Consider the following 13811-nt stretch of genomic DNA (forward strand, 5'->3'; position numbering starts at 1 on the left):
AGCCCTTATGGGGACCAGCGTAGATGCGCGAGTCCATCAGCATGCGCAAGCTGCAGAATCCGCAGCGGGTGATCCGCCCGATTCCTTAGTGGGCCACATAACCTTATATGCATTGGAATACGTCTGTAAATTTACTGACTGATATCCTCCCCTCTTCACTCCCCTCCCCCTGCACTCAGGAATCCATCACTGAGTAAAGGGCGTTGGCCTCATACAAACAAAAAAACAATCCCTTTTCAAAGTTTTGCTTTCATTTTGCCTGACGTACTCCACTTCTGAGAAATCAGCAGCTTACAGTAAATATCATGAGTGCTCTGTGTGAATGATGACATGCGAGCCGCAGTCCTCAGGCTCTATGCCTTGTTGGCAAAATTGTGCTGCCTCAGCCCCGTGTTTTTCTTTAATATTTATGTAATATTGGCTATTTAGCACGTGTCTGGGCGGAAGCATCCTCTCATAGCTTAGGAAACGGAATTAGGCTGGTTCACACTATGTTTTTTTCCCGTTTTTGCAAAAAGATCAAAATGCAACCATTTTTTTTTTTACATACAAAATGCACACAGGTGCACACAAATGCATCAGTTTTTCATCCATTTTTTGCAAAAACGGATAAAAAAAAAACCATAGTGTGAACCCACCTTAAGCTGCTTAATTGGTAGTTAATATTTTTTAATGTGAGTCAAATGACATAATTGTATGTAATGACATAAATATCACACCAAAAAAAATAAGGAAACTAAACAAAATGTAAAATGAGTGCAACAACTAATACAGTCCTCAAGTGGCGGTGACTCAGACCCCCATTAATCAATGAAACCCTCATTCAGGCTTCAGTCCATCACTCTTCTTCAGGGGATGTTCATACATGTTGGAGTTTCCATTATGGCTCGATGGCAATGAAATTCTTAATTGCTGCATAAATTTTCATTGCATGCTGGGCCCGATCCTCTTCACTAGACATATATGGTCCACTTGTTCAGCTAGATTAGCCTATTTAGCTGATTAATGCGGGTGGACCCGACTAGGGGCCTAATCTCGGCTATCTATCAAATTCTGAACTCGCCTGTGGGGGACTCATTGATGCCGCCATAAATACATGGATAGATGGGAGACCTCACTTGCTAGGACAATTGCCCCTGAGCTGTGGCAGGTGATATGGAGCAGAGCTGCCCTCTTCCTCAATATGCACCAACTACAAAGAATGCCACTATAAATGTATGATGTGTTGGTATCACACTCCTGAATTGCTCCACAAGCTAAATCCTAGCATCCCCTCGGTGTGCTGGAGATGCAATGGCTCGGTGGGCTCTCTGCTCCATCTCTTCTGGGAATGCTCTCTCATTAGGGGGTATTGGTCCCATGTTGCGACGTTGCTCTCTTCGGTCCTGGATGTTCAACTTAGCTTAGATCCCTTAGTTTTCCTATTTAATGTTACACCAAAAAGTCTGGGTAAGAAATCCACCAAACTAATGCTACACCTATTGACAGCCGCTAAGTCACTTATACCCCGCAAATGGAAGCAAACTTCCCCCCCATCCGTTGATGATTTACTTGCAAGGATTAGAGATATTAGGGGTCTAGAGCGACTGACGGCGTCCCTGACCAATCAGAGGCCGCTCTTTGACTCCGTTTGGGCTCCCTGGGAGGCTTACTGTGCTCGTACTGGTTTACCTAACTGATTACGAGTTGTTTCCTCTCTGGCTCGCAGATCTGTTTCTTATGCTCTCTGTCTTTTCTTTTCCCCTCCACCTTACCCTCTTGTTCTTCCCTTTTTTGTGTCTTCTCATTATTCTGGAGTAAAGGCGTCTTGCCTTATTGTATCACCAGCCTTTCCTGGTGAACTAAGTTAACTTACTGTTTCCCACTGTTATGTTCTCTTATTTTGGAATGCTCTACATTTATATTGGGGAAGTGCAGCATGTTCTGAGCTGGTGTAGTTTGCCTTAATGTGATGCCATTCTCTGGAACTACTGTATGTCTTGTTTATTATAAAAAAAAAATGTCAATAAAGATTACATTTAAAAAAAAAACACAGCCTGATGAGGCCTCTGTCCATCTTGCTCATGAATTCTGATACTGACAGGTGTGACGTCAATGCTCCAGCCTGTATCAAGGTGCAAGACTGTGGGCCCCTGAACAGACAGTCCCCTCGGTGTTGAGTAGTGGCCACAGGTCAGAAAGTCGCACCTGACCCTTTGTAGTCTCTTTAGAGTCTGGAAGCCACAGCCATGCACAGCTGCATTGGTTTTAGCCAGTTAAGGTCGGCCATGATTCCAAGTAAATCATAAAAATGGCAGAAATTGCGGCACATGCCATTTTTTCCAAGCGTTTGCAATTTTATTTTATTTTTTTTTGGGGGGGGGGGGGGGGGGGGGGGGCAATTTTTTTTCTGGCATTTTTACCTTATGTGTGATTAACGTTTTGTGTGTTCTTGACGTTTTTTGAGTTGATGTTCATGTTCGGGTTCAAATGCCAACCCGAATGCATGTATTTCAGAAAGGAAGGGGTTAAGTGACTACCTTCTTTGCAGGAGCGGGCACCAGACCCAGCACACAGGCTGCTGTTCACCAACAAAAAAAAAGACAGACAGAACACCCATCATTTTGACAGGTGTTCTGCTCCTTACAGTATGCAGAATCTGCCAGATGCTGTTTACTGTCTGGCACACAGGGGCATTAAGTGAGGTGAGGAAACATTGCATCCACACTTAACCCCCTTCCTTGCTGGTATGAGTACAGTCTGAGATCAGGGGGGCGAGCGTCCATACTCACCTCTGACGTTTTCTCTCTTCACTAGAGCCCGACACACTGAGCTTGAAGTGTATCGAGCTCTGGCTCTTCAAATCTGTCATCAGCCAATCAGCAGCTAAGGCGGGACATCACTGCAGTCACTGATTGCCTGAACTGACACTGCACAAGTAGCTGCAGCAGGGTCCCAACTCAGCCGCTGATTGGCTGAAGACTGGGAGAAGACCGAAGATATCCCCCCCTAATACAGCAAAGTCTGGCCAAAAGGGGGTTACATTGTCATCCCCTAGTCCCCTCCCACATCTCTATTGACTACAGTCTAGTCCCCAGTGGGTTAAGTTAACCCCCTGAGCACCAGACTGTGGCTTTTGGCAACACGCCATTTTTTGAGGGGTAAAGAAGGGGTTGAGAAAGACAGGCTGCCGAAACGCGCGTCGGGGCGTACCGCATGGGCATAATGTGAACCAGCACCTTAGGTAATGCTTTACCAGTAGGGAGTATTGTTGTTCACTTTTTATGTTGTTGACACGTATTGTATTACAATGTTTAGAGTCCCACTGAGTATGTAGATGATTTGGTTATTGGTATTTGGCACTTTATTACCATCATGCTTCCTTTACACGGATCGATAATTCGCCCAATCGATCGTTTAATGATTTTGAAGCAACGATTTGCTTTTTATAACAATCGTCAGTTTAGACGAATAAATCGTTAGAAAAATCGTTTGAAAATTCGTAAGAAAAATCGTTATTGCGATCGTTATTAAGATCGCTTAAGCCCATCTTTTACATAGGGTAAATCGGTGAAAGACTGTTTACACGAAGCGATCTGCGAATTTTCAGCGAACGACGATCTAAGAACATGCTGAAAGATCAAAAATGGACGATTTCTCGCTCATTGTTTGATCATTTGCTGTGTTTACACGGTGCGATTATCGCTCAAATACCATCGTTTATGTGAAAATTTGAATGATAATCGTTCCGTGTAAACGTAGCATTACACTGCCTTATGGCTCTTTGTGTGCCATTACCACATAATTGGCGAGATTAATGGTGCATTTACACAGAGAGATTTATCTGCCCGATTTTTGCAGCCAAAACCAGAAATGGATTTGAAAAAAGAGAAATCTAAGTCTTTCCTTTATGACCTGTTCCCTGTTTATAATCCATTCCTGGCTTTGGCTGCAAAAACCTGTCAGATATCTGTCAGATAATCTGTGTGTGTAAACGGACCCTTATGGTGTAAAGTGAAACTGGCTCAGTTGCCCCTAGCAACCAATCAGATTCCACCTTTCATTTTCCCAAAGAGTCTGTGAGGAATGAAAGGTGGAATGTGATTGGTCGCCGGAGGCAACTGAGCCAGTCTCACTTTACACCATGTTTGATAAATCTCCCCCAATATGTTTTTCCTTTGCCCATGTGTTTGCAAGCAGCAGTTCTGATTCACCTAGTGGTTTTATTACATTCTATTTTTATACAAAGATGGCAGCCAGTATATATACCCTGGGGCGTGTGTTCTTCTACTAAGGCTTGTGTCAGTACTTCCTTGGCCGAGGTACAAAAGGAGTAAATTACGTAGCACTAGTGTTAAAGGGATTATCCAGCGCTACAAAAACATGGCCACTTTTCCCCCTACTGTTGTCCCCAGTTCAGGTGCAGTTTGCAATTAAGCTCCATTTACTTCAATGGAACTGAGTTTCAAAATGCCACCCAAACTGAAGACAACAGTAGGGGGAAAGTGGCCATGTTTTTGTAGAGCTGGACAGTGGCGTCGCTAGGCAGTTTTATTTGGGGCTCATGCCCCGGCATCTTGCGAGCCAGATGCGGCTCTTTTGATGGTCGCATCTGGCTCGCAGGTCCCAGCGGCAGCCCCCCCCCCCCCCGCCTCACCTACCGCCCACCCAACCTAGCGCCCGGACGTGATCCTCCGTTCCAATCAGCGCACAGTGGGAGCATGGAGTCGCTGCGGCCGGCCGTGGCGCACGCATTGATTGCGGCTCCACGCTCCCGCTGTGCGACAATTTGATTGTAGGATCCCGTCGCTACGTCGGGTAGACAGTATGTGAGGCTGCCACTGCTATCCTTTCGGCGACGAACTCAAGGTGGAGGTGAGGAGGAGGCTGGAGGGGAGACAGGGGGAGACTGGAGGGGAGACGAGGTGGAGGCCTGAGGAGGGGAGACGAGGGGGAGGCGAAAAGACACACTTGGCCTGCTGGTTCCTTAATGCATAAGATATGTGTGTGTGTGCGTGTGTGTGTGTGTGGGGGGGGGGGGGTTCAGGTAGGGTATTGTGTGTGTGTGTGGGATCAGGTAGGGTATTGTGTGTGGGTGGGTGGGTTCAGGTAGGGTATTGCTATGGCTCAGGGGCATTACTATATAGGGGACATCATTACTATATAGGGGGCACAGCAAGGGACATTACTACTATATGGAGGGTACAGCAGGCACATTATTACTATATAGGGGGCACATGAGATGGCATTATTACTATATGGGGACACAGCAGGGGAGATTATTACTATATGCGGGCACAGCAAGGGACATTATAACTATATGGGGGTACAGCAGGGGGCATTATTACCATATGGGGGCACAGCAGAAGGCAATGTTACTGTATGGAGGGCACACTGGGGTCATTATTACTATATGGGGGTACAGCAGGGGGCATTATTACCATATGGGGGCACAGCAGAAGGCAATGTTACTGTATGGAGGGCACACTGGGGGCATTATTACTATATGGAGGCACAGCAGGAGACATTATTTCTATATGGGGCACAGCAGGGGGCATTTTTTCTATAGTAGTGCACAGCTGGGAGAGAATTATTACAATGGAGATGCACAGCTGGGGGCATTATTACTATATGGGGTACAGCAGGAGGCATTATTACTGTATGCCGTAAAGCAGGGGGCATTATTACTATGGGGATGCACAGCTAGGGGCATTATTACTATATGGGGCACAGCAGGGGTATTATTACTATATGAGGGGTGCCACAGTAGAGGACATTTTACAATGTGGGGTAACACAGCAGGGGACATTATTACTATGGGGCACAACACTAGACATTATTACTATATGGGAGCACAGCAGGGGATCCTACATACAGGGGGCAACACACTTACCTACCTACTCACTGATACCAAGCAGTGGAATTACTACATGGGAGCCTATAGGTGGGAAAAGGGAAGGAAGTTGAAGGAAAAGTGCGGAGCCTAATATGTTTGTCTGGCAGGTTCTGAGGAGATGAATTGCAGCTGGAAGAAATCACCATGGTGGTCTAGGCCGTATGAAGGAAAAGGAAAGAGAACATCTCAGATCAAAGACGTTACCTGTGAGTCACTGAATGAGGTTTTTGCATTTTGTAGAACATTATCTGGTAGGAGTTCCCTGAGATAGAAAAGGTTGGGAAACCCTGGCCTAGAGGATAGTAGTTAGGGCAGACCTCCCAGAGGCTGTGTGTACAGGGGGAGCTGTGAAGGAGCTGCCTGGGCTGTGGAGTGCACCACTACCGATGCCAGTGACCCTGACAGGAGCCCAGAGAGGGTGGCTGCCTGTGTCTGCTTAGCCGCAGTTATTATGAGTGGCGGCAGTAGAGCTGGGCTAATAGAGCGGTCACTGGGGTTACTAGCTTCTGCACTGGGCTCCTTCGCTAACCGCTTACGACGGCGCTCAGAGGGCCCGGGCCCCCCGGATGTTTTAGGACCCTAGCAACGCCCCTGGCGCTGGATAACCCCTTTAAGGAATGTTACATCTCTGCTTGTTTAGAAAGTCAGCGCCATATTGTAATGGCTTTACTAAATATACAAAATATCACATCCTTAACATAGGCAGGCGGGATTCCGCCACTTTTACTCAGTGTGAACATACCCTTACACTGAGTGAACAAAGAAACCAAGTGCTTTTACTAGAAACTCGCTTCCTCCTCAGAACACTGGAGCTAGTGGATACCTTATAGAAAAGAACTCCTCCCATTGATAGGAAATCATCAAATGTGAAAGTGAAAACCAGAAAGCCATCTCTGAGCAGTCATTCTCACTGCACCCTCGCCATGGCGGGCGGCTCCTACCAGTTCCCTGTGGCCCTTCAGTGGCATGAGGGCCCCGACATCCTGAAAAAGATAAAGAACAAAATCCTGGTACATTTCCAGAGTAAGAACAAATCTAATGGAGGAGAATGTGAGATCCGGGACCTGGACTGCAGCCGGGGGTATATCCTCATACACTTCAGAGATGAAGCGGGTGAGTGCTGGGGGATGGGTGGGGGGTGCTGGGTACATCCTCATACACTTCAGATATTAGGGTGAGTGCTTGGGGATGGGGGGGGGGGGGTGCTGGGTACATCCTCATACACTTCAGAGATGAGGCAGGTGAGTGCTGAGGACTGGGGGGGGATGCTGGGTACATCCTCATACACTTCAGAGATGAGGCAGGTGAGTGCTGAGGACTGGGGGGGGATGCTGGGTATATCCTCATACACTTCAGAGATGAGGCGGGTGAGTGCTGGGGATGGGGGGGGGTGCCTGGGTACATCCTCATACACTTCAGATATTAGGGTGAGTGCTGGGGGAGGGGCTGGGTACATCCTCATACACTTCAGAGATGAGGCGGGTGAGTGCTGGGGGATGGGGTGCTGGGTATATCCTCATACACTTCAGAGATGAGGCGGGTGAGTGCTGGGGGATGGGGGGGGGGTGCTGGGTACATCCTCATACACTTCAGATATTAGGGTGAGTGCTGGGGGAGGGGGGCTGGGTACATCCTCATACACTTCAGAGATGAGGCGGGTGAGTGCTGGGGGATGGGGGGGGTGCTGGGTATATCCTCATTACACTTCAGAGATGAGGTCGGGTGAGTGCTGGGGATGGGGGGGGTGCTGGGTACATCCTCATACACTTCAGATATTAGGGTGAGTGCTGGGGGAGGGGGCTGGGTACATCCTCATACACTTCAGAGATGAGGCGGGTGAGTGCTGGGGGATGGGGGGGGTGCTGGGTACATCCTCATACACTTCAGATATTAGGGTGAGTGCTGGGGGAGGGGGCTGGGTACATCCTCATACACTTCAGAGATGAGGCGGGTGAGTGCTGGGGGATGGGGGGGGGGTGCTGGGTATATCCTCATACACTTCAGAGATGAGGCAGGTGAGTGCTGGGGGGATGCTGGGTACATCCTCATACACTTCAGAGATGAGGGGGTGAGTGCTGGGGGATGGGGGGGGTGTCTGGGTACATCCTCATACACTTCAGATATTAGGGTGAGTGCTGGGGGAGGGGGCTGGGTACATCCTCATACACTTCAGAGAGAGGAGGGGTGAGTGCTGGGGGATGGGGGGGTGCTGGGTATATCCTCATACACTTCAGAGATGAGGCGGGTGAGTGCTGGGGGATGGGGGGGGTGCTGGGTACATCCTCATACACTTCAGATATTAGGGTGAGTGCTGGGGGAGGGGGCTGGGTATATCCTCATACACTTCAGAGATGAGGCGGGTGAGTGCTGGGGGAGGGGGCTGGGTATATCCTCATACACTTCAGAGATGAGGCGGGTGAGTGCTGGGGGATGGGGGGGGATGTGCTGGGTACATCCTCATACACTTCAGATATTAGGGTGAGTGCTGGGGGAGGGGGCTGGGTACATCCTCATACACTTCAGAGATGAGGCGGGTGAGTGCTGGGGGGATGCTGGGTACATCCTCATATACTTCACAGATGAGGCGGGTGAGTGCTGGGGGATGGGGGGGAGTGCTGGGTACATCCTCATACACTTCAGAGATGAGGCGGGTGAGTGCTGGGGGATGGGGGGGAGTGCAGGGTATATCCTCATACACTTCAGAGATGAGGCGGGTGAGTGCTGGGGGATGGGGGGGTGCTGGGTACACCCTCATACACTTCAGAGATGAGGCGAGTGAGTGCTGAGGGATGGGGGTTGGGTACTTCCTGATTAACGTAACAGATGAAGCAAGTACTGAGAAATGGGGAGGGGTGCACCTGTATAATATGGGTTATTCTACCTTTAGTCTTTGTCCAGCAGTCAGACTCACTGTGACATCTTATCAAAATGGAGATTTGTTGCTTTCTTTGTGAAGGTTGTAGTAATTACTAAGTATCGTGCAGCTGTCAGCGTCGTTCTGTCTAGTGGCCTCTGTGTATCTGTCTCTTGTAACCCTATTCACATCAAATTGCTGTTGGTGTTATGTTGTTGGTGTTAAAGGGGCTATCCAGGCTTAGAAAAACATGTCGGCCCCTTTCTTCTAAAAACAGCGCCTCTCCTGTCCTCAGGTTGTGTGTGATATTGCAGCTCATGACTATTGAAGTCAATGGAGCTGATATGTAATACCGCACACAACCTGAGGACAGGGGCGGCACTCTTTTTGCAGGTAAGTAGCTGTGCTTTTTATAATTGTAGATTGCATCTCTTGTGTGGCTATTACAAACGTTATTGTGCACTCTTCGGCCTGTTGTAAAAGGACCTTTACCATGTTGCTGCATTTGTCCCCCTATGTCTGTCTCTGTCAGTCTTATATACCAAATCTATGGGTGTGACTTGTAGTAATAGGAGCTGAGCTGCGGTAACCCGGCATCACCACTAGACAATGAAAAGTCCCGCTCACTGTGTATGTGATAGAGTTGAGGATCTTCTTTTTTTTTCACTTTGATATTTCCATTCTAGAATTATATTGGGTAGTGTAGTTTTTTAATGAGATTTTACACACGCATGTACGCTACCCCTGTGTGACTGTGGAACATTTTGTTATAGATGTTTTCTAGCAGTTTTTGGTTCTTTCCACAATTCAGGATCTTCCTCACGGCTTTCAACCATCGCAGAATTTCTACCCTGGTGGATTTTGCTTGGTTCTCTGGCTCTGACAATGGGCCACAGAGTGCCGGTGCCAATGACATTTAAAGCGGAAGTTCACACTGGTATTAAAGTGAATGCACCATCAGGCCCGGGCTGAAGCACTGGAGGCTCTATTAGAATCAATGGAGCCGTATCATAGAGGGGCGGGGGGGTTGGCCCGCCTTCAGTGCTTCAGCCCGGGCCTGGTGGTGCATTTACTTTAAGGGTAGCTTCTCACGTACCGACTCGTACCGTTAATAACGCTGCGAGTCGGCTAGGTCCTAGCAGATCACTTTCACTACATACACACAGCGGTCTGAACGACCTCTGCGTGTATGTAATTCTGCCGGCCACTTAACCCCTTCAGCTGCCGCCCGGCTCCCGCTCCCGCTCTGTATACATTACCTGTCCTCGCTGCACGGGGTCCCGGCGTACTGCACGGGGTACGGCCAATCAGGTGGCTGCGGCAGGGCAACACAACTGATGGACGGGCGGGGAGAGCAGTACGCCGGGACCCTGTGCAGCGAGGACAGGTAATGTATACAGAGCGGCAGCTGAAGGGGTTAAGCGGCCGGCAGAATTACATACACGCAGCGGTTTGTTCAGACCGCTGTGTGTATGTAGTGAAAGCGATCTGCCAGGACCTAGCGACTGCGAGTCAGTACGTGTGAAGCTACCCTAAAGCATTGCTGAGGGTTTTTCCATGTATGAAAAACATGGCTTCCTGGCCCCCTCTGGCCCTGTTAGCAGAGAGGATTGGGTAGATGAATACAACCAAGTCAGCTGTCTCACACAAGTTTCTAAACTCCCATTGACATTAACGGGAGTTGCGTAAATGGTGCAGCACCTGGGGTTATCTTTTTTATGTAAAATGCATAGCTTGTGGGGCTACACCCTTTGCAGCGACAATAATGGGAGTGCGATAAGCTGGGAAGAAAGCGAACTTGGCTGTTTTTTAGCATTAAAACCATCTCTAGCAGCTGCAAACAGGGCAGAGGGGGGACCAGGAAGCTATGTTTTGATATGGGAAAACCCCTGTAATTGTAACAATGACCAGGGCCAGCCTAGGGTTGATAGTGCCCTGTGTGGAATTTGTTATCGACGCCGCTCCCATCCCCAATGGCGCAGTGCTGTCAGAATCTCAGAATCAGCAGGAAATGAGACCAGAATGCACCACTTCCTCACAGAAAGCCCTTTAAAGACGCACTCTAAGTCTCAAAGTGCCCTGATACATACATAGTTATCTTATAAAATTGTTGCTGTATTATCACCATCCAGTGATTATTTATTGCCTCCATACTGCTATTGAACAAAACAGACAGCAATTACCAATGATACCTTCTACATAATACCACCATACCATGACCACTATCACTACCACTACAGACCCTGTAAGAGAGTGCAGTTTCATCCAGTTACTCACAGGGGGCATCTTCTGTAGAGTCATTCACTTTTCCTTTTTCTCCCTGGGCCATCTTTTACTCTTCTCCTGACCATGAATCTTCCCTCCAGAATCTGCCAGAGAAACATTTTCGGCTCCTTGCTCCAGCACATATCGTAGTTAGGTCCTGTAGTTAGGTTTCTCACCACAGGATTAGTAGATTGGTAGGTAATAGCTCCAGGCATCACATTTACCACCGCCACACCAGACCTGACCAATACCACCATAGCGTGACTGGATAACATCGCCATACCAGACCTGACCAATACCACCATAGTGTGACTGGATAACACCACCATACCAGACCTGACCAATACCACCATACTGTGACTGGATAACACCGCCACACCAGACCTGACCAATACCACCATACTGTGACTGGATAACACCGCCACACCAGACCTGACCAATACCACCATACTGTGACTGGATAACACCGCCACACCAGACCTGACCAATACCACCATACTGTGACTGGATAACACCACCATACCGCCCTCCCCCTCCCCTTGAAAAGATACCAGATTTACTGGCAAGTCTGAACGGGAGATGGGAGACTGAAAAATAAAACACAGTTGTTTCCTTCCCTCTGCTCCCTGGTGCTGGCACCCTGCAAGGTGCTGCCCTAGGCACCAGGTCATGGGTTTCCTAGTAGTAAATATGGCCCTGCCTGTATATAGGATTGGTGTCTCTGCTGCCCTCTATAGAGTATAGGCCCCTGTGCAGCCCCCAAAGTAAGAGTTAAAAAACCCCAAAACACCTACTCACCTCTCATTCGCTCCCTCCCTTCTCCCAGCGAGTCTGGCCTGTTATCTTCTAGCTTCCGGTTACAGGCAGACTGATCACAGAGACTCCCGGCATTGAAAGTATCTTGGTCCTCTGGCGCGACATACATACATACATGCGGCTTGGTACAGACTGGACAGAGCAGACCTGCAGGCGTAATGCTGCCTGTGGTCACAAGAATGATTAAACAGCGCAAGACGCCAATGGCGGTTTGCACAGGTTGCACACCTGGCCCTGCCAATGACCCTACTGAGGATCCGCAATCCTTCATTTTGTATAGAGCTCCTCCTATCCTTGGCTATGATGACAACTAATTATAATTAGTGACCGGGCCAATTTTCATTTTTGTACTTAGTTTTTTCCTCCTTGTGTGTAAAAGGCCATAGTGCTTGGGCTTCTTATTTTTTAAGACACCAATTGTACTTTACAATGATTAAGCTTCATTTTTTCCATAAAACAATTATTTATGCCGTTCGCCCTGTGGTAAAACTGACATGTTATCTATACAATCTATATTCAGTACAATCTACAACAATAAGATTTCTATAACTTTAATTTTATTTTACTGCTTTTAAAAAGTTAAAACCTTTAAAAAAAAAAAAAACTAAATGTGTTTAAGATTGTTCTATTACCTTCCTTTTATTTTTTGTCATTTTATGTGCCATGGTCTGTACTTTCTATCAGTAGCTTGATGATGGTGTACATGCAAATTTTTGATAAATTTCTATTTAAATTTTTCAGGATGTGATGTAACCAAACATGTGACCAGTAATTTTGTACTTTGGCAGGGTTTTAAGATTACATCGTTTTAGGAATGTCATAATTTAATAGTTCAGGAGATTCCAGATGCAGTGATAACAAATATTTTTATTTATAAAGTGGGGAAAGGGGGTGATTTAAACTTTTAGGCCCTGTTCACACAATGTATTTTTTTAAGTGAATAGCGGCCGCACAAAATAAGCAGTGCACACAATGTATGTACGGCTTACGGACGTACTTTACATAGTCTGCTATGGTTAATTGGGGTGTGGGCACCCCGAATGTAATATAGTATACACCCAAAAGTGTCTGCATTCCAATTAACATGCAGTGATGTTCATCCAGCGGGTGCTGCAGTACTGGCTGCGTGAACATCACAGGACAGCGGCCATTTGTGACACTCTTTGCCCCCTTAACGGCATATTGGTGTACAATTATATCATATATCGTTAAGAGGATAAACTAGTAAACATGAAAATCCATCCTGACCACTGGTTTATATAAGGCTTTCAGGTGAGTTGTCTCCTGTCATCTCATAATACCTTAATAACACATTTTCTTGTCCCAGTTCGAAATAAAGTTCTCCAGAAAAAGCCCGCACGAGCTGAAGTTACCGAATGGGAAAGTGTTACAGATGAACGTCCAGTTACCAGAGGCCCAAATACACCATCAGAGGTGACCCCGACTGCAGCGGACAGCTCTGCGGCTGTGACTGTAAGCTATACCTGCCATAATACACCACATAATAGCACATTGTATTGTTAGTGAATGTCTGGATGTGGAAGCAAAACTGTACAGGTTCATATATGTCATTAGTTAATGAGAAAACAGGTGGAGGCACGATCAAACCCGGCGGCCCCTAACAGCACTAAAGAGGAGTGGAAATGGTCAGACACCTCCAAACACACCAGATTTAATCAGGAATATAAATTTGCTAAATTAGATGAATTTCTCAATAACGACCTGATTTTGCATGTTCAAAATATGATATTACTAATAAATGTGGGCTAGGGTATGTGCACAGTACAGTATACAGAGTATGTAGTGATATGTGCATAGTACAGTATACAGAGTATGTAGTGATATGTGCACAGTACAGTATACAGAGAATGTAGTGATATGTGCACAGTACAGTATACAGAGTATGTAGTGATATGTGCACAGTACAGTATACAGAGTATGTAGTGATATGTGCACAGTACAGTATAAAGAGTATGTAGTGATATGTGCACAGTACAGTAT

At 47.2% G+C, this 13811-nt stretch overlaps 1 protein-coding gene across 1 annotated transcript; it reads left to right on the top strand.

Moving 5' to 3' along the window:
- Window positions 1–6761: 6761 nt before the first annotated feature.
- LOC138775821 (protein mono-ADP-ribosyltransferase PARP14-like) lies at window positions 6762–13283 on the top strand (the record flags this gene model as incomplete). Its single annotated transcript, XM_069956039.1, has 2 exons — window positions 6762–6988; window positions 13138–13283. Coding segments are annotated over exons 1-2 (336 nt in total), but the record flags the coding sequence as incomplete, so codon positions are not given.
- Window positions 13284–13811: the final 528 nt, after the last annotated feature.

Source organism: Dendropsophus ebraccatus, unplaced genomic scaffold (genome assembly GCF_027789765.1).
Source record: "Dendropsophus ebraccatus isolate aDenEbr1 unplaced genomic scaffold, aDenEbr1.pat pat_scaffold_2115_ctg1, whole genome shotgun sequence".
NCBI lineage: Eukaryota > Metazoa > Chordata > Amphibia > Anura > Hylidae > Dendropsophus > Dendropsophus ebraccatus.